This window comes from Antechinus flavipes, chromosome 5, assembly GCF_016432865.1.
Source record: "Antechinus flavipes isolate AdamAnt ecotype Samford, QLD, Australia chromosome 5, AdamAnt_v2, whole genome shotgun sequence".
In the NCBI taxonomy this organism is placed as follows: domain Eukaryota; kingdom Metazoa; phylum Chordata; class Mammalia; order Dasyuromorphia; family Dasyuridae; genus Antechinus; species Antechinus flavipes.
Genome location: NC_067402.1, coordinates 172,550,304 through 172,572,904, shown reverse-complemented (window position 1 = coordinate 172,572,904; position 22,601 = coordinate 172,550,304). Strand labels below are relative to the sequence as shown.

General features: G+C 32.1%; 1 protein-coding gene across 2 annotated transcripts in view; it reads right to left on the bottom strand.

Annotated features, from left to right (window-relative positions):
• INTS13 (integrator complex subunit 13) overlaps positions 1-22,601 on the bottom strand; it is a 31,996-nt gene that overhangs the window by 4,048 nt on the left and 5,347 nt on the right. For both annotated transcript variants that reach the window (XM_051962193.1, XM_051962192.1), the window contains 12 exons: positions 17,781-17,983; positions 17,327-17,407; positions 16,450-16,540; positions 13,742-13,870; positions 11,647-11,731; positions 8,529-8,618; positions 8,255-8,344; positions 5,184-5,362; positions 4,267-4,437; positions 3,189-3,343; positions 2,719-2,949; positions 702-841 (listed from right to left, as the gene is read on the bottom strand). In XM_051962193.1, coding sequence (XP_051818153.1) covers positions 702-841; positions 2,719-2,949; positions 3,189-3,343; positions 4,267-4,437; positions 5,184-5,362; positions 8,255-8,344; positions 8,529-8,618; positions 11,647-11,731; positions 13,742-13,870; positions 16,450-16,540; positions 17,327-17,407; positions 17,781-17,983 — 1,645 coding nt within the window. The remainder of the gene's footprint in view (positions 1-701; positions 842-2,718; positions 2,950-3,188; positions 3,344-4,266; positions 4,438-5,183; positions 5,363-8,254; positions 8,345-8,528; positions 8,619-11,646; positions 11,732-13,741; positions 13,871-16,449; positions 16,541-17,326; positions 17,408-17,780; positions 17,984-22,601) is intronic.

The following is a 22,601-nucleotide window of genomic DNA, read 5'->3' as shown; positions in this document are numbered from 1 at the left end:
ACCCCAGAAAAACAAAACACCAGTTACTTTTAAGACACAAGCACTTCTCAAAAACTTACCTTCTCACCTAATTGCTGATGCCTATAATTCCTTTAACAGGGACAGACAATTATTCCATAATAAGAATTTAAAAGGTTTAAAATGCAATGAGAAAAAGATAAATTGCTTAAAACTCACTCACACTAAAACAATCAATGCAAATGTTTTGTTTTTAAATAGAAATTATGAGGTAGTCAACAAGTAAGGGAACTGACTGGTGATTGACATCTGAAGAGGAAGAAAACTACAGAAAGAGAGAAATGGGAACAAAGAAAACCAACAACAACAACAAAAAGAGTTGATTTTGTAGCCACTCAGTCATATTCACCTTCAACAAAAAGAGAAGGGCACAACAGGTTTTTTTTGTCATATGTGGCTAAAAAAGCATACATTTGCATAATTTACAAAATTTTGATTTGTTTTTACTTTAAATTGGACTTCATTTAAAAACTTCATTCTCAAAGGAAATTAATGAAGCTCACATTATCCTCATTCTAACATTTTTTCTGTGCAGTGACCAGAGACTTCAAATTCAAAAGTATAGCAGAAAAGTGTTTTGTTTTTTTTTATTGCCTCAGATAATAAATATTCACTAAGATGATATTGTTTGAGATGCTGGATCCTAAGAGCCTCTTTCAACAGAGTACCCCAGCTCCTCTTACCTTTGGATTTTTCTACAGGTGGAGTTTCATCCATTTCAACAAGAGGCTTCTTGTTTGGAGGTTCTGGAGAATCAGGAGAATCTTTAATAATCTCTGCTTCAGCTAATTCTTCTTTTCCACGTTCTAAAATTCCTTTTAATCTTTGGGAAATTCAAACAGTGAATTTGAAAAAATATTTTTAAACACAACCCTTAAATCAGCCAGTCTGAAAATCAACATATTTTTACATAGGATAACTTTAAAAACAAAAAGACACTCCCTCTCCCACCAAAATCTCTGTACTTCCAACCATAATACATACCCCTTGAAAATACATGATAGGAACCAAAATCCCTCAATCTCAACTAGGCAAAATAATTAAATGAATAGGGCTAAATGTTGTTATTATAAAACTTTCAAAATACTACTTACTCACATGGAATAGAACAATATAAAGAAAAAAAAATTTTAAGACCTCAGAATTGGGACTGCCACACTGACAGATGAGAAAGGATGCTTTCTATCACTCAGCAGACAGTGCTGGCCCAGAGGTACAGGAGATTTAGTCAAAGTAACAATTTGTTTGGTTTAACAACACTTATTTGTATTAAGAAAGGGCTTAGAAATCGGGCAAGGGAAATTACTGAGTGGTAATAGTGATATAGGAAAAAAAAGGAAAAGAATATCAGCAAAATAATTTTAAAACAAAGCAAACAAAAAGGAGTTCAGAGACAGAAACAAAATAGGGCAGTTTTATTACTACTTTGTGAAATTTAGTATACTCTTAAGTATACTTAAGCAAACTATGTAACAATTCAGCATTTCATATATAATGATAGCCTTTTTGTCCTTTGCATATTGAAATGTTTGAAGTTTTATTTTTGTTTTCAAGTTTATAAGTGAAAGAAATGAAAACAAAATGTCATTAAAAAGTGAATTTAGCTTTAAAGCCTTAAAAATCTTAAGGAAAAATCTAAAAAGTTAAATTTACAGAGAGACATTAACTCAATCTTAGGAATAACTTTAAAATTGTCAATAAAAAAATTTATTTCTACCAATTTAGGAAAAAAGGCAAAAACTATTATTCAGACTTTTCCCTCTATAATAAATAATCTCTTAGGTTCCAAAAATTAGCAACCAAGATTTCTCTTCTGAGCAGAGTTAGGAGGTCAAAGCACTTTTGAGACACATGTGGAAGAATTTCTACTGTAAAAAGGATATGAAGAGAAGAAATTTTCTTTGTTGACAAAGTGGACCTATTTTTATAAAATATTGATCTCAGTTCCCTCAAGTAAGAAGGGAGCCTCTTAAATAAAAAAATTAAAAAGCCCCCCACCTTAAATTAAAAGCTCTTTACTACCCTGTTATTGCTTCCACATGACTCAAAGCCTCATCTCTGGTAGGGTACAAAAATGATGCATATGCAAATAGCCAGCTGAATAGTTTAATATAGTTGTAATTATTGATTTTTTGGATTAATTTAGCAAAATTCAATCTTTATTTCACTAAATAATGCAAGAACTGTGTAAACTAATAAGGAGCCTATACAATTAATAGCAAAAATGATGCTATTTTGTATAACTTCAACTTTTAAAAAATATAAATTCTGAAGTTATCCCAACTTTAAAGTGACAATAAATCTATCTGGTAAAGCAATCTGCTCTCAATAATTAGGGAAAGGACATGATGTATGACACTGAATAAGTTATTGGGGTATAGGGTTGGAAGAAATACCAGATTTGGAGTTAGAGGATATAGGTTTTAATCAATCAATTTTATTGAAATTCTCTTCACCTCTTCACTTACTCATTTGTAAAATAAGATTACTAAATGCCTCCAGTTCTAAATCTGATTATGAATGTCTAAAGACAGTTTAGCTGAGTGAATACCATATTACACAATAATAAATTAGATGAAAAACAAATGAGTTTAGTAAACTACTAATAAATAAATGAATGACTATTTTGAATGTATGGTAAATAGAATGTGTTCCATGCCAATATCCTATAAGATTCATTTATTAACTTTTAAAAGTCACCTCTCTGAATCTTGCCAGGACTTCTCTTGCTCATAATCTTTCGTTGCTTTCTCTGATTTGTCTTCTTTATCTTCTCTCTTCCTTCCTCGTTTCTTCCGCTCTTCTTCTTCTGGGGGTTTGCTCCGACATGCCATCAGACATTCTAAGACCCGTTGATGTTTCTCAGAGTTGTTAATATGAGCTCTGACAAGGGTTTCCAATTCATTCCACATAATACGATACTGCTCATCTCTGTAGTAAAGAAAAAAAAATTTTTCTTCCTATAAAATAGAACATACAAGAGCTAAAATGCCATAAACTAAAGTTAAACAACACTGAGGGAAAAAAATTAATAAACATGGTTTTTGTTTTCTCCTATACAACATTTATTGTACACCTAATTATTTAATAACAAGAAAAATTTAGTATAGTGTAAATATTAAGCTCTTATATTTATTTGAAAAGGGTTAAAAAAAAAAAAACACTACTACCTTTTGGGGCCTTTTCCTCTTGTACCAACTGTGGAAATAGGCAGGGGATCATTTTTTCTCTCCATATCAACTAAGTTGTATATTGTTTTCTGACAGTTTAACACATCTTCATCTGTTAAGGATTCTTTGACAATAACGCTGGCTAATGGAACTACCTATTAATTAAAAAAGAAAACAAACCCAAAAAAACCCTTCAAATGTCTTGAACAACCAAAGTCCCTAATGCCCAAGTGAAATATTTCATATGATTTTAAATAATTGAAGAGTTGAAACAAACTTTCAAGCAAAACTACAAAACAGTACATTAAAAAGTTATTGCTTATTCAGGAAAGGGAGGAGAGGGTAGAAAGAAGAGAATATAAAGCATCACTCCCCATACTAAAACATCTTTTAGATGAGATTCTTGAAGATAAAACAATGGACTGGGGAATCAGAAGGCTTGAGTTACAGTCTCAGATTTGCTATCAATTATCTATACATCCTTAGATAAATCTTTTGGAATCAATTTTCTTAGTTCTAAATGAGGGGGAAGACTATAGGTTAAGATTCTTTCTAACTCTAAAATTCTATAATGTTCACATAATTGTAAAATTACCTAATTCACAGGAACAGTAGGTTAGAGATTTTTTTAATCTGGTAGTTCTCAAACTTTTTGGTCTCAGAAAATCTTACAATCTTATAAATGATTGAGACCCCTCCAAAGAGATTTTATTTATGCAAGTTTTATCTATCAATATTGACCATATTAAATATGAGAATGTCAGCATTATTATGAAAATAGTTTTGACCTGAAAAGAGATTATAGAATTGTTGGTCTGACCTAATCCTTTTATTCTATACACAAGGAAAGTGAGTCCTAAAGATTTCACTGATTTGCCTAAAGTCAGACAATCAATGTTCTGATTCCCATTCCAGTATGCTTTCAACTACAACAGACTTTCCTTCTAATGTATCTATTCCACAGCAGGCATTCCTTATATGGATAAGAATAACTTAAATAACTGTTACATAATAAGTTTGGCAAAGCTATATAGCCAAAAAAGAAACTGATACTGTGTAACAATTTAAAATTACTTACTGCTTGCATGTTGAAGATGGTGGTTTGTGAAATAATCATAGGCCAATAACGAGTATGTTTTTCTAATTGATCTTTTGCTCGTTCCAAAGGGACCTCAACACTTCCATCGATTTTATATCTGGGGTCTAGAAAAGGAGTTAATCTGTTTTCCCTCATAAATTCACCAAAATCCTAATGATAACCAAACAAGATAAAATTAGAAACTATATTTTCTAATTTACACAGTCTGGATTAAATAACCTCTCTTAAAGTTTATGTTCTATGACATATAATGAAGAAACACAAGATACTATCTTTTGCTTCTTTTGTGTAGCATGTGTCCAGAAACATTTCTGATAACTCTAGGTGGATATCTTGAAAAAAATATTGTATATGTGAATATACACACACACACACACACGCTTATATGTTTTTATGTGCACACATACACATGTATACACACACAAATGCACAAACCCCCTCAAAAAAAAAAAAAAAGATTCATATATATGTGTGTGTGTGTATGTGTGTGTATAACAAATGAAAAGAGATCGGAGCCAATGATAAAGCTATATTGCTATGGTTGGATTGAGGAAATCTTTAAAACATGAATAAAATAGGGCTGCATTTACATGTTTTGAAAGTTAAAACTTCTGAAGAGTTCAATTCCTTTGAAGGACAAAAAATGAAGCAATATAAAATGCTAAATTAAGACCACTGATAGATTGTTTTTGTCTTCCACTAAAATTAAAATAATTACATGATGAATATAGTTATTAAATATTTAAATCTTGTTGGTAAAACTATTTCACAAAATTAACTCTAAGCAGAAACAGAATCAAGCAAACAAAATCAAAACACCTTACTCTGAAAAGTCCCTTTAACAGGCTGGTAAATTCAAAATATGGAAGTAGTACTCATAGACATTAGAGCCTTACTGTAATCCGGTAATCTGTAACTCTCCCACCACACCCTTCACTAATTGAAGGAGGGTCTTCTAGAATGGATCGAGAACTGCTCAAGACGTGCAAAAAAATCTCTCCTCCATGGCTACTAAGCATATGACTAATGACTTTGGAACCTGATTTTCGTGGCTGTTCCAGTAGAACAGAACGACCTGTCAAGAGCAAGATCAGCAAATTAATTCAAACTGATAACTTTTCACTCTTTAAACATATATATATATATATCTGGATGATTCATTTTGTTCACCCAACAACAGATTTTATCTAGCAGATCTTTTCCCTTCCAGATTTGTATCAGTCTCAAGTAACAAGGTTACTTATTTTTTTCAGCTATACATAAAGGAAACTATGAAAATTTAATGTCTGGTTGTTTTTCAGTCATTTGGACACCAAAAAGAAAAGTTTAAGCACTTCTGATCAGTCTGTAGAAGAGCAGCAATAAAAAGAGAAGTCCCATTTTTGTTTCATGGTGCTTCAATGTTACCACAAGTACTTAAAAATTTTGAGTTCCTGTGGCTGTTTAGATTTTTCTGAATGAAGTTTATACTTCCATTCTGTTCAAAGTATCACAATTATTTCTAAAAGGAAATTCTTTTTTTCCCTCACTAATATTTTATTTTTCCAAATACATGTAAAATAAAGATAGCTAACATTCATTTCCGTAAGATTTCTGTGTTCCTAATTTTTTCTCTTTTTTTTTACTTCTTTCCCCCCCTCCCCAAAACAGCAAGCAATCCAATAGGTTAAATATATATAATTCTACTAAATGTATTTCCATATTTGTTATGTTGTACAAGAAAAATCAGGCCAAAAGGGAAAAAAACCATGAGATAGAAAAAGCAAAAAAAGAATGGAAAAAAAAAGAGATGGAAATAGATATTATGCTTTGATCTACATTCAATTTTTATATTTTTTCTCTGGATATGGATGGCACTTTTCATCCCAAGTTGATCACTGAATTACTGAGAACAGATAAATTTATAATAGCTGATCATCACATAATCTCTTCACTCAGTATCAGTTCATATAAGTCTAAAAGGAAATTTTTGGGGAGATTTCTGCAGTAGAATAAGTAGTTCTGAGCAGTCTCCATGCTACAAATATTCAATACTTAATTTTAATGCCTTTATTAAAATCTGAATCCTCCAAGAATATATAACATGGAAATAAAATTTTATTTGGCACACTGAAACCAACTATGAGATACCTAGCAAGTGATTTTATCTCTCAGTGTACCAGACTATCTATGAGACTCAAAGTTTTAAATTTGCATTGGTAAAATGAGTTTCTAGATCAAGAATTTCCTACCCTATAGATATTTATATTACCTTACAGAATAGTAGGAGGGGAAAGAGCTGAGGGGATGACAAGAGAGGGCAGATTAGAGGAGGGGATAAGAGTCAGAAGCAAAACATTTTTGTGAAGGGAAAGGGTGAAAGGAAAGAGAATACAGAATAAAATAGAGAGAACTAGAAAGAGTAAATGTGAAAAAAAAAATTGAAGCAAGTCCCTCTGATAAAGGTCTCATTCTTCAAACATATAGAAAATTGTGTCAAATTTATAAAAATAAGAACCATTACCCAATTGATAAATAATCAAAAGATAAGAACAGTTTTCAGATGAAGTAGATCATAGCTTTCTATAGCCATATGAAAAAATGCCTTAACTCACTACTAATTAAGGGAAATGCAAATTAAAGCAATTTTGAAGCACTACAACAGAATTAGATTGGCTAACATGACAGATAAGGAAAATGACAAATCTTGGAAAGAATGAGGGAAAAATGATGTTAATATACTGATATAGCAGAATTGTGAATTAATTCAACCATTCTGTAGAGACTTACGGTCAATACCACTAAATCTGTGTCCCAAAAGAAATAGAAAAACAAAAGGACATATTTGTACAAAAAATATTTACAGTAGCTCTCTTCTAGGGGCAAAGAATTGGAAACTGAGGAGACAGTTGAATAAACTGTATGTAATTATGATATTTGTATGTAATAATGCATTGTGCTATAAGAAATGATAAGTAGGATGCTCTCAGAAAAACCTGAAGGGAATTCCATGAACTGATGCAAAGTGAAATGTACTGTGTACAAAGTATTAGCAACATTGTGGGATGATCAGCTATCAATGACTTTGCTATTCTCAGTAATACAAAACAACTCTGAAGGTCTTAAGATGAAAAATGCTATCCATATCCAAAAAGAACTTATGGTGTCTGAATGCAGATTGAAGCATTTTTTTTTTAAACTTTACTTTTCTTGAGTGCTTTTTTTTTTTTTGATCTATGTTTTCTTTCACAACATGACTACTATGGAAATGTTTTTCATGACTACACATGTATAACCTTTATTGAATTGCTTGTATTCTCAATTGGGGGGAAAGAAGGAGGAAGGAAAAAATATGGAACTGAAAATTTTAAAAACAAATGTTAAAAATTGCTTTTACATGTAACTGGGGAAAAATAAAATATAAATAATTTTTTAAAGGCCTTGTGCTATAAAGATCTAAAGTTTATAACAATAGAAAAAACTATTTTGAATCAAAGATGTAATTTTAAATCATTTTCCTCTTCAAAATATTAATTTGCGGGGCATTTAGATGGCGCAGTGGATAGAGAACCAACCCTGAAGTTGGTTCCTGAGTTCAAATCTGGTCTCAGATCTGTGGCTGATATATATATATGTGTATATATATATAAAAATTTGAAATCTATGGGGAAATTAAAAATCAGAAAATATTTTAGTTATAATGTTCATTAATGAAAACATAATACTTCTGATTAAGGCCAGAAACACGTCATTTTACTAATCTCTGCAAAATCACTGCAATGAGTTCTGTAATATTTAAATTCAAAGAAATTAGTGTGAAAAAGGTTAAAAAGATATAGAGAGAAATGTTCCAGACCTAGATCAGATTTTAGAATTCCTTTACAAAACTTGTTAGCAATTAACTGTGGTCAGCACACCTATTTCAAAGTTCTCTCACTTGTAAAATTATACATGTAACTATACCAATGAAAACAAATAAAAAAGTTACCATTCAGAAGAAAGTTAGTAAGGCAGGAGGAAGGTCTACTGTTCACATCTACAGGTGAAATTCTATATGCTCCTGTGCAATAATGTAATTCTGAAACACAAGTAAAAACTCATGAATATGAATAAAGCATCACTTCCGTTATAGGAAGGAGAAGTTACCTCCCCCCACAATCTTTACAATGATGGCTAAAGATGAAGTCAAAAGAATAAGTGGAAAAAACATATCAAATTTCTAATTTAATAACTTACTTTGCTTAATTATTTTGAGTACTTACCAACATTATTTGTTCTTGGTGTACACCATTTAAGTGTTACTGTTTCTTTAAATGAGCCTTCTCTACTACTGCCTCCCAAGTGAACATCACCTTTAATATATTTCAAAAAAGTGTAAATGAGAATACAATATAACATCTGAGTTTTCTATATAAGATCCCAATTTAATTGAATTCAACAAACATTTACTAAAAGTCTACTCTACGTAAATATTCTGTACTAGAAAAGTATTAAAAGCAAGTGCCTTCATTATATAGGATATACCAAGTCTACACAAAAGATATACAAAACAAGATACCAAGGGATGGGGAACACTAACAACTGATGAAAGAAAGTACTCTTGTAAAAAGAAAAATAGCAATAAAGCTGAGCCCTGAATAAGGTAGGGGTAACAAAGTCAGAAATGGGGAGGAAGAGCATTCAAACCAGGCATGAGGAAAAGCAAAGAGGCAGAAGATGGATAATCATATAGTGGGAAGAGCAAGTAACCCATTCTGATAAGATGCAGAGTATCAGACTAAAGAGAAGAGCTGCATTGTGAAGCAATAGCGAACAAGTATATTATGTCTGAAAAGCAAGAGCCTTCTTGAAAAGGAAAGCTGAAAGACTAATGGATGAGAGCATACGATTTTTCATTTCTGCTTAATTATAGAGCCCTGCAAGGGCAGCCCATTCAAGCCTAGTGATTTTTCTCAGAATGTTTTCACAAGCATAAAATAAAATACATAGATTATAAACTAACAAATAAAATCCCACAATTATCCTGAAATAAACTTATTAAAGTTCATAGATCCCTTTGAAATCTATCCACAGACCTTTTGGGGAATCAGATTACAGGTTAATAGGACTTGAAGCACAGAGTCCTCAAATACTGTTGCATGAGACAATGAGAACCTGGGCAATTTCTAGAGCACTAGCAGAGGATCTTCACTGAGCTCTTGCTCTGAACTGTCCTATTCATGGCCACACTAAAGACAAAAGGCATCTAAGTGGCCAGAGACTTCCCCAAAGGCAGTCTAGGAATTGCAGAAGTAGTCAGATTCTTTCTCCTCTCATTCCTGATAAACTTCAACTTCTAAAGTCCTTATATGACATTTTACTTCCAATTCTGTTCTTGGCCCAGATTATCTTCCAAGTCTGGGATGCAAGCCCTCAGAGGCCTAATGAAGTGGATGTCAAGCTAACCTCAGAATCAGGATGAGTTGAGTTCAAGTCCTACCTCTGATACATACCAGCCAGACAAGTGGCTTAATCTCTCGGAGTCCCCAGGCAACTAAGCAAATTATAAATCACAAAAAATTTGCAGATTTGCATTTCTAGAAGGAATTCCCTTATTGGAAGCTCCAATAACTACTACTACCACGGATCCAAATTTTAACCTCTAACACTCTTGTTTTCACATCCTTTGTGTAGTTGTGTGTGTGTGTGTGTGTGTGTGTAAATTCAATTCATCAAACATTTATTGAGCACATTCTGTCATATAATGTCCTAAAATCTGTAAACACAAAAGCAAAAATGAAAACATCTGTTCTCAAGGAGCTTACATACCAATGAAGGAAAACAAATGATGTGACTCTAGGAAATCTAGACAGATCCTTCCACCTCACTAAATTCTATTTTCTTCCTCTTCCTCCTCATCTCTCTCCAATTTACTTTGTACTTCCTCCTCCTCCTACCCAGGTGTAACTGTTATTCTCCTCCAATAGAATATAATCTAAAACACAGTGGAGAGAACACTAGGCCTATATTGAGGCAAACTTGAAGTTCAAATGCAGCCTCAGATACCTACTATTTGACCCTAGGGAAATCACTGAATCTGTCTGTCTCATTTTCCTCAACTGTAAAAAAGATAACAATAGTACCAAATTTGCAGGACTGTCATAATCAAATGAGATAAAAATTATAAAATGGTTAGCACAGCCCTGAGTAGACACTATATAAATGTTAGCTAAGGAAGGACCCCTAAAGAAGTCAAAGACAAAAATGAAGGTCCTATATATTTTTATGTCAATGTGCACTTTGTGATAGCAGAGAATTAGAAACGATGTTTCTACCAAATGAGAAATGGATGAAAAAAATCTTACAATGAATATTACTATATATTAAGAAATAATGATAATTTTAACAGTGATAACAACTAGCATTTACATAGAGTCAGTACTTGTCTGTCAGCACAGCAGAATACACGAGCTTTAGGATACAATTTGCTGTAACTAGAAGTGGTTCCTAGCAAACTATTCACATTTGTGTATGTGCTACAAGGAAGCTATGGTTCAGTTATGGAATATTATTGTTCTGTAAGAAATGATCAGCAGGATGAATACAGAGAGGACTGGCGAGACTTACACGAACTGATGCTAAGTGAAATGAGCAGAACCAGGAGATCATTATATACCTCAACAACGATACTGTTTGAGGATGTATTCTGATGGAAGTGGATCTCTTCAATAAAGAGAACTAATTCAGTTTTAATTGATCAAGGATAGATAGAAGCAGCTACCCCAAAGAAAGAACACTGGAAAATGAATATAAACTGCTTGCATTTTTGTTTTTCTTCCCGGGTTATTTATACCTTCTGAATCCAATTCTCCCTGTTCAACAAGAGAACTATTCGGTTCTGCACACATATACTGTATCTAGGATGTACTGTAACCTATTTAACATGTAAAGGACTGCTTGCCATCTGAGGGAGGGGAAAAATCGGAACAGAAGTGAGTGCCGGATAATGCTGTAAAAAATTACCCTGGCATGGGTTCTGTCAATAAAAAGTTATTTAATTTAAAAAAAAAAATACAATAGCCTGTTACCCAAAGAATTAGACTACAGAAGACAATTATTAATAAATGGAAAGCAAAATGACAATAAGGCAATCACACAGAGATTTTAAAACTACATTTAAAAAAATTACTTAACACGTTGAGATTTTTATTTTAAAGAAAATTGTAAACTGCTAGGAACCAATAGTATTTTGCAAAATAGGCCCTTAAGAGTTTGCTGAATGACTGATTTTAAAGATTAGCTCCCAGGTCTAAGAAATGTACAAGGAGTTTTAGCATGTCACAATTTCAAATGTTCCGCTATTATAAATCTATCAAAAAAAAATTACTATATTTTACTTACCACTTTTTAAGAAATCTACATGGGCTTCTTTATGATGAAGTAATTCCACATCATAGTTGGCAGATGTATTGGCATGTTGTTCTTCCTTTAATTGGAGACATTTAAAAATCAGTTTTCTCATATTAAATAATTAAAAATTTTGGCTTTTGCTTTAAATGATCAACTACATTAGAAAAGGGTAAGTTCTAACTTTGCAGTGGTTTGCTCAGTGACGTATTTAAAGATGCAATAATTTTTCCCCCAACATGGAATCTAATCAAGAAAAATAATTCTCAAGGATTTCAGGAAAAATAATTTCACAGCTATTATATCAGAACTAAAAGAAGCTGCTGCCTCTGGAAGTACTGAAGTAAAGGTATCAAGGCTACATCTGACCTACAACACTACCAAATATAGAAGAATTAGATTAAAATGTAATTGGAAAATAATTAACAAAATAAATAAAGATACAATAAAATATTAATGTTACTATGTGGCTTTGTAAGTCAATATGCACCTGTAAGAATCTTTATACAGGGTTTAATGACCTCTTTTTCTATTTGAGTTTGACAGCACTGGCTAAGAATTTCTTTTGCTTCCAATCACTCTAACTAGTATTGCTTCTTGGGCACTGTTTAATATTAAAAGATTATATGAAAAAAGTTAGGTTTACCAAAATCATAACACCTTATGTTTCTACAACTTACAAAATACCTTTTAAAATATTATCCAATTTGGTATTCTTAATAATTCTCTGAACAAATTTATATCTGAACAGATATAACTATCTTTTTTTTTCAACAACAGGCCACAAAGGATCAGACAAATAAAGTAAAGTTACCTAAGTAATAAGATGCAGCCTTAGAATTTTAACCTAATTCTGATTCCCAGCTCAAGTTTTTCAACTTCTCAAATATCAAGAAGAGGCAGATGCAACTGAATCAAGTGAAATGGCCATTTATTCAAAATTGAATAGCATCTTTAAATAGCTGCAACAGATGAGCAAGCACCATAATACATCAATTAGCAAATACAGAATCATCATCTAGGAACTTGTGTTCATAAAAGTGAACACAGATTCCAGCACACTGTATTCTAAAAGTCCAAAGTAGAAAACTTTCACATCAACAGCACGCAAATCCTATCAATAAAGTAAACAACAAGTATACTATCTGCCAACCTGAAATTTTTTTTTGTCATAATGTACACTGAATTTATATTTAAGACATTAATGCAAATCAGTTCCACTATATTTGCTAACTGCTACATACAACAGATTCTGAGGGAAGCATACATTTTCCAGTGAGGATCTAGCCAATGTAATTCAACAAGTATTAATTTTTCCTTCTCAATACAAGAATAGCTAAAAAGCCTCATGTGAGTTTCTCATTCTATCGTTCAGAGTGTGATAGCAAAAAACAAAAACAAAAACAAAGTAGATAATTAAATCACAACTTAATGATGGAATAATTGGCATTGATAAGTAAAGGAAACAAGAATTCTAAGAAATCCACCTCCAGCCCTTCATAGGATTAGAATTGGGGCAGAAATCATTTTATTTGGTTCAGTATTCCTAGCATCTTGTTGAACTGAATAATAAACTTACAAAAATGCAACTCTTCCTAACATTAGGAAGCAATAAACCAACTGAAAATAATGGCCTATTACTTTGTGATCAGTACCTATTAGTTATTAACATCGTTATGTTAAATGGTTAAGAAAATTACAGGGGAAAGAAAAGCTCCACCAGAATGCACAAAAAAATCAGGAAAATCTAGTAACACAGCTATCAAGAAAAGAATCACAGACATAGTAATAATATGAGATTTACAGATTAAATTTTGTACAAAATAATATGAACAAAAAAAAAATTTACATAGCCTAATCTTAATTGGTGAAATAACAATGTTGCATTTTGTTCTGTGATCCTTCAAAGCATATATCAATAGTTACTGACCTGGTCACATACAGTGAATGTGGGCTAGCAAAAAAAGAAAATATGATATAGAGAGAAAAAAAATGCAAAGATCCAATTAAAATAAACAATAAACTTCAAAATAATTTTTAAAAATAGGAATACAGTCCCTCTCCAAAATGATAAAAATTTTCATCTTACCTTCATTGGTATATTGGTAATAGTGGTAGAAGCCAAATCAAAGTGTTGCTGTACTAAAATGTTCAATTTAGTAGCAAGATGCCGTCCTGCTCGAACACTATGCACTTCGCTGGTTAAAACTGGAGATAACTACAAAAAATAAATGGCAATAGAGTATTAATGAATTTGAATCTGTCGCTAATTTTTAAAACACATTTCTAAAACTGTTTTAAAGAATTAAAAAAATTAAAACCCATGTAATTAACATTACCATTTATTTTGTTTCTAAGTTTTCTTGGTTTCAAGTATAAATGGAATTAAAGAAAAAATAAAAATGGAAAACAAAACATATAATAAAATGATTTTTTAGGAGGATTGTCAAGGAGAAAAATTTGTCTACAAAATGAGGGGTTCATTGCTTACATCCTTCTACTGGGAATAGTCTGAGAGTTTAAAATAAACATTTCATGTCACTAATAAAAGGAAAGTGATTTAAAACAATTTTAGTGGACAACTAAATGGCACAATGGATAGAGTATCAGCCCTGGAGTCAGGAGGATCTGAGTTCAAATTTAATGCTTACTAGCTATGTGACCCTGGGCAAGTCACTTAACCCCAACTGCCTCACAAAAAAACTTCTGGGATTTCACCTTACAGCTATCAATTGGCAAAGAGGATAAACAGAAACAGTATAGGAAGGGGGTGGAAAGACAAGTATACTAAAATACTGGTTGGTGGATTTGGGATGTAATGCAACCTTTTGTGCAAAACAATCTGGAATTATTCCAGAGAAAGGACAATTCTTCATATCCTTTGATCTAGGATTCATACCCTAAGCTTAGATTTAAACAATTAACTATAAATATTAGTACAAATATAAGTACCAAATATGAACGGCAACATTTTTCCACAACTAAGTATAGGGTTATAGAGATCAATAAGTATTTTTTAAATGTTTCTGTGAACAGGATGCAAATACAGAAGGGGCTAAAGAGGAGGAATCTCTACACTTAAGGAGTTTAATTCTGTGATAGGATATTGTGCAACAAACAGAAAAAGAGGGATTCAGATAAACCTCATTATAAAAAGGAATCAGAATATGTTACTAAGCAATAACATAAAAAAAAAATTGATAAAAAGTTGAATGATGAGTAACTGCAATGATATTTTCTTGGTCCAGGAAAGCAGAAGAGAAGACAGGAATTAAAGGTGCAAAGGGCTACAATCAGTGTCAAATATGGTCAGAGTACTAGTTATTTTTTAAATACTTTTATAAGTTACAAAGGATGAGCTAACACTGGGAGGAGAGGAGAAAGTTGCTTTATCTGGAAATTACTGTGATGCAAAAACAAAATGTCATCAATAAAATACGTTTTTAATATGTGTTGTCCAAAATAACTTATTAAAACCATCCACTCAAGTACAGAATGCTCCAATCTGCACCAATGGAATAAAGAACCACACTGCGGAAACCTAAAACCAATATAAATGTAAAGGTAAGATACCATATTGTGATTTGAATTACTAGCTTTGTTTAACTTTTCTCATGAGAAATAATTTTGAAGATGACAAAAGAGAGTTAGCAAAGTGATGCAGTGGATAGTGTGCTGGTCTAGAAGACCTGAGTTTGAATCCTGAATCAGATACTTATTATCTTTGTGATGCTGGGCAAATCAATTCACCTCTGTAAGCCTCAGTTTCCTCATCTGTGAAAAGGGGATAATTATAACACCTACTTTACAGGATTCTTGTAAGGACCAAATGAGATGACATAAAGTACTTTGCATGTCTTTTAAACATTACACAATTATTAACTATTATAATCATTACTTACTGTATTATTGTCAGTTTCAAATGGTAATATAAATACATTAAAAACTCTAGGTAGAGATAGATCAAAATAATTCTCTTTAAAAAGAAGATGCTAAGTAGATATTATTTAAATTTAGTCTTCCTTTTCCTCAGTATCAAGAAAATATTAATTGTAGGCCTTTAACATATTAGATCACAAATTCATTCAAGAAAATCTGTGATCTCATCAATATATTCTCTCCAACAATGTATATTACCATTTATGTCTGCCCATCTTGCATATTCCAGTGGCCCCCACTAAGTATATCCTGAAGGGTCTACTGGGGATTCCTCCATTTCTCTTGACATCACAAAGTACCCAATTCATTGGTTTGCCAATCTGGCTTTTTTGCTTATTTCTTTGATAATAGTGGAACATTTTTGGCAAAAATACATGTTGTTTTATATCTTGCTTAATATCAACAGAGGGTCAAAGTTTATTTTTATTGTCACATCACTTAAAGATGGAGAGTATCTTTACAGTATTCAAAGGATATACTTTATTAATGAAGAGCCTTTACGGTGGCATGTAAGCTTGAAAGAATTTTACATTCTTTGAACTTTCCAGTCAATCTTATGACTAAAAAAGATGTGGCTTGTTTTAAAAATTATTTAGATCTACCTTCATCAACAGAATTCTGCTTTCACAATTTCAAGTACAATTAAGCCAAAACAATATCATGTGAGCATATAATAGGAAAACAGATTTAACAATACTTTTTTTCTTCAGGCATGATTTCTAAGGAATAAGTTTTTCATTGTATATAGTTATATTGTATGTGGTTTCAATTGTATATGTAGTCAATGTTTAACGTAAACTTCATACTCACTGTGTATTATTTACAATCCATAATCTTTCCTTTTACTTAACACCTTACCTCCTTTTTAGGACGATCTGACACAAGACTATCTTCACCAACTGGGTACGTATGAATCAAAACTAATTCACACTTTTGGATCTGCATAAGACTTAAGAGATAACATTATTGTTATACAACATATATTTTCTTTATATGAAAAAAGCTAAATTTATCCCATTTTGTATTTTCCATTAAATTTGCAAAGGATAAAAAGTACCAGAGTAAATATTATGGTTATTTTAAAGACTAAATATTTAAGAACTATGCATGTTCATTCAAGTTTGATAATTATGATAAATTAATAAGAATTTAACAATGTACAACTAAGAACTGAATTGTTGTGCATGGGAAGACAAATCAGAAGATAAACCTGTAACAATTTCTTGGATGTTTACAACAGATGCTTTTACAGAAAAAATATAAAGATATTTTTATGCTAAAAGAAGAGAAAAAGTTTTTATCAATAAATCTTTCCCTAATGATTCACTGGCAATAACTAGACAAAGTTTCTCATACTTTACCCCCACAATAACAATTAGGCACTTAAACTCCAAGAGCATAAGACCAGTAGCATTGCTGGCAATTTGCTGTTCTCTTAAAATTTGTAAGAAATAGTACTGTTAAGGCTAAGAAAACTATTTCTAACAGAAGATATTTTTAGAGTTTTACCTTTCAGCTCTTTTCCCCTCTTTAAGAAGGGAACAGCTACAAAACAAGTATCAATGGTTATGAAAACATTGGGGGAAATGAAAAGAGAGCAAGTCAAAAAATGTATATGAGAAATATGTTCAATTAGGTAAGGACTTTACTGTTTTTTTCATCTTTAAAATACATAATTGTTATTCCCCAGGGTTCTGTTAAATATACACCCATGCTCTTTGTGGTTTATACTCACTGATCTGAATTAGCAGCAAGTTTGTTATGTTCATGAATGGTTTCTTGAACACAATCCTCAAGCATTCGTACATGACTATCACTATGGATTAAAAAGACAAAGATGATGAGACCTCACTTTAAGAAAACTAGTTTTTAGAAAAATTCAATCCATTTTATTAAGGATACAACATTTTTAATGATAGAAGGATTTAGAATTTTTTTTTAAAATACCACTATAAATAGCTTAATGCTAGAAAATGCTGCCAATTCCAAAGAAATAGACTGAACAATATTTGTATTTTAAAAATCAATTTCTACTTTAAAAATCTCTTTTAAAAAACTCAATAGTAATTTTGGCATAAAAGATATAACCTCTGAAACAAAAGGACTACTTTGAACTTAATTTATTTCTGGAGCATTTTTAACAAAAATGCAAATAAGCAAATTATTTTATTTGCTTGGAAATTTCACACCTTTTTGCATTAGTAATACAGATTATTCGTCCTCTATTTCCAACACGTTCTGCATTCTCCATCAGCATAGTGCGAGCCTCATGTTGATATTCAGTAATTTTGCAAAGAGTTTCCACTGCTGCAACCAGACCATGCAAGATACTGCAGCATTCTGGATCTGCACGAGGATTAGGTGGTCCAACAGCAGCTAATGCAGCCATTAACTAATTAAGAGAAAGGGGGGAAAATTGTTGACAAGTGTGGAATCAGATCTTTAGGCCTATCTTATCTAGTTGTATTTCTAAAGAACTTGACAGCAGGTTATGAATAGGTAATTATCCTCCTATGAGAAATCTGGTTGTCTCTAGGCAATACACATAATGGAAAGCACTCATTCAATTTGCTATAATCAAAATTATCCATTAATATTTTACCTTTCTCAGAAAATTCCAGAGCTCTCACTTAGTCATTGAGCCTTTACCAGAATTACATACTCTTATCAAACTGCCACCTTTGTACTTCCCATATCTTTTTTTCAAAGATCAAAGTTATTTATATAATAAACTATGATGAGGAATGCAGTTATGACACGTTTGACTGTCCATGACTCAGTTCTTTGCTCACACAAATAATAAAAATTTGTTTTGGCTAAACCAAAAATATGCAGAGTACTGAATCATCTCTTTAATACAAGTACCCTCAATTCTTTACACATCACTAGATTGAACAAAAAAGCCTCAGATGTGACTTTTAAGTGATTTGCCCAAGATCACACACATAGTTAATCACAAAGCCAGAATTCAAACTGGACTCCAAATCTATTGCTCTTCGCAATGTAGCATATTGCCTCCCAAATTTGTTGAAGTGAATTAATACTTCAAATCAAGTTACTATAAACGTATAGTGACTTCACAAAAAATCGGGCAGAAAGATGAACAGTCAAAATTAGGATTCAAGATTAAGAAATTAAAAGTTCAAAAGTCTTTCAATAGCATTACACAGTAAATAGAGCACTGACTCAAGTTACACAGGACCTTGTTCAAATATCACTTGAGATTGTAGGCTAGTAAGTCACAAGTTTCCTCAGCTACAAAATAAATGGTTTGGCATTTGGTATTGGCTAAGAAATAGTTTAGTTGATCAGTGGAATAGGTTAGGTTCATAAGACAGAATAGTCAACTATAGCAATCTAGTGTTTGACAAACCCAAAGATCCTAACTTTTGGGATAAGAATTCATTATTTGATAAAAACTGCTGGTATAACTGGAAATTAGTATGGCAGAAATTAGGCATGGACCCACACTTAACACCATATACCAAGATTAGATCAAGATGGGTCCATGATCTAGGCATAAAAAATGAGATTATAAATAAATTAGAGGAACATAGGATAGTTTATCACTCAGACTTGTGGAGGAGAAAGAAATTTGTGACCAAAGATGAACTAGAGACCATTCCTGATCACAAAATAGAAAATTTTGATTATATCAAATTAAAAAGTCTTTGTACAAACAAAACTAATGCAAACAAGATTAGAAGGGAAGCAACAAACTGGGAAAACATCTTCACAGTTAAAGGTTCTGATAAAGGCCTCATTTCCAAAATATATAGAGAATTGACTCAAATTTATAAGAAATCAAGCCATTCTCCAATTGATAAATGGTCAAAGGATATGAAAAGACAATTTTCAGATGATGAAATTGAAACTATTACCACTCATATGAAAGAGTGTTCCAAATCACTATTGATCAGAGAAATGCAAATTAAGACAACTCTGGGATACCACTATACACCTGTCAGATTGGCTAAGAAGACAGGAAAAAATAATGATCAATGTTGGAGGGGATGCGGGAAAACTGTGACACTTATGCATTGTTGGTGGAGTTGTGAACAAATCCAACCATTCTGGAGAGCAATCTGGAATTATGCCCAAAAAGTTATCAAACTATGCATACCCTTTGATCCAGCAGTGTTACTTCTGAGCTTATATCCCAAAGAGATACTAAAGAAGGGAAAGGGACCTGTATGTGCCAAAATGTTTGTGGCAGCCCTGTTTGAAGTGGCTAGAAACTGGAAATTGAATGGATGTCCATCAATAGGAGAATGGATGGGTAAATTGTGGTATATGAATGTTATGGAATATTATTGTTCTGTAAGAAATGACCAGCAGGATGAATACAGAGAGGCTTGGAGAGACGTACATGAACTGATGAAATGAGCAGAACCAAGAGATCATTATACACTTCAACAACGATATTGTATGAGGATGTATTTTGATGGAAGTGGATTTCTTTGACAAAGAGGCCTAACTCAGTTTCAATTGATAAATGATGGACAGAAGCAGCTACACCCAAAGAAAGAACACTGGGAAATGAATGTAAACTATTTGCATTTTTGTTTTTCTTCCCGAGTTATTTTTACCTTCTGAATCCAATTCTCCCTGTGCAACAAGAGAACTGTTTGGTTCTGCAAACATATATTGTATCTAGGATATACTGCAACATATTTAACATGTATAGGACTGCTTGCCATTTAGGGGAGGGAGTGGAGAGAGGGAGGGGAAAAATCAGAACAGAAGCGAGTGCAAGGAATAATGTTGTAAAAAAATTACCCTGGCATGGGTTCTGTCAATAAAAAGTTATTATAAAATAAAATAAAATAAAATAAAAAAATAAATGATTTCGGCTAAATGATCTCTATTATCTTTTCCAACTCTAAATCTGTAATCCTATGTTTCAGAAGCCTCACATCCGAAATCACCACACTTTTGGATATAAAGGTCAAGAAAATCAATTGTCAGATCTGGCAAACATCTGACTGTAAATAATGAAACTAACGATATAAATGGACAGAAAGTAATCAATTACTGAAATAGGAGTCATTTCATAATTAGTGAATGCATGTAACATTATGAGGAGGAACTAAAGAAGAGGCCATATGAATGAAAAAAATAGGATATGATATGTTGTGAAAGTAGGATTTACAATATTTGTAAAGTCATTGAATGTGATGAATTAAAATTAGGAATTAAAGATGATTACAAACCTGGGTTAATGAAAGGATGGTGAAATCCTCAAAAGAAAAAGGGGCACTACGAGAAGTTTTAAAGAAAGATTAATACATGCATATTGTTTTGGACATGAGTTTGACATGTCTAGGAAACACACAGCTAGAGATGGCTAGTAGAAAGATGGACACAATTGGAGTATGAAAGATGATGAGAAGATATAAATGGCTCAGAAAAGAACTTTGAAAGTGACCTATTCCTAGTGGAAGATCATAGATAATGATTTAAGAAAAGAAATATAGAAGACTGCAGTATCCCCAAAATTAGAGAAGTGTGTCAAAGAGAAAGCGATAACATCACCAAATGCTCCAGAAAGATCAATTAAGGTGAGTACTAGAAAAGACAATGGATTTGGTAATTAAAGAGACAGAGCAGTGTTGGTTGGCTAAAAGACAAAGTTAGAAGCTGACATGTGACCTACACACACACAATCTTCCTGTTGAATTCATATGATAATGGAATATATAAGCACTCTTCTTATTTTCCTCTGAAAGAAGAAAACCTGAAATAAAATACTACTTCCATGATCAGTGAATTCATAAAGTTAAGCATTCTCTACATGCAATACAGTCTGAATGCTGTTTTATGTGTATTATAAATTTACTCACACAGCAGCACAGCCATTATACTTTCAAAAACAACTGCTTCCAAAAGAGGTGTTGTATACATTTGCTTGAGGGAGGGGAAGAATGGGGGAAAATTCTCAAAAATATCTCAATTATCTTGAAATTCAGAGGAAATTATATAATGGAAAAATCTGGAGGTAAGTGAGTTTAGGGTTCAAGTTCTCTGAACCTCAGTTACCTCACCTGTAAAGTAGAGATAATACCAGTATTTTTTAACCCATGGGCACAAAAGAATAAGAAAAGTTCTTTACAAAAGCTTAGTGTATATATATTACCTATTTTTACTTTTAAAATTCCTTACAGCTTTAAATTCCATGACTCTATGTTATACATGTTCTATTTGCTTTCATAGCTTCCCTTAGAGCCAAAGACCTGGGTCATGGCATACAGAAAATTGGTAGCTAGAAAGTTTGGGCGAGCATGAATTTTATTAGTATATAGAACACCCAACGGGCAAAAAAAAGAAAAGAAAAAAAGTAACACACACACACACACACACACACACACACACACACACAATGTGACAAATAGAGACTTGGCCACACAACAGCAGGGTCACTCAAATGTGGGAGATGTGTATGACAGCAATATCTCAGGAGAAGCACATATTTAAGAGTAAGGTAGGGTGAGTAGTAGTAAGGGTGCAACAGCCTAGAAGCATCACCTAATCAGGAATCAAAGTTATTTGGCTTTAGAATGAGTCAGGGCAATAGCAAAGTATAAACTGTTATTCCTTACATGTTTATGATCATTAGTGTAAGTAATTCCATATTGGAGTATTTCTAAGATATTAAACAATATGTTTCAAAACATTTATGTCAAGACAATTATGACAATATATATTCCTTGTCTGTTACTCTCTGTGATATAAAAAAACAAAAACAAAAACAAAAAAACCCCACCAGTGATGGAAAAATTTTTTTTTGAGAATTTCCATCTATGTTTTAAAACTTTAACATGAAGCCCTTCAATTTTGTGCTGTATTTAAGTCTTATCTGTCTCACATGCAAAAAGTTTTCATAATGAAAATACAATAGGATTCAATATATTAAAAATTAGCACTTTTCCAAGTTAAACAAAGAATAAATATTTGAGAAATAAACTCAATCTGCACACTCTATAAGATTTCAGGATTCTAGTTGTTCATTT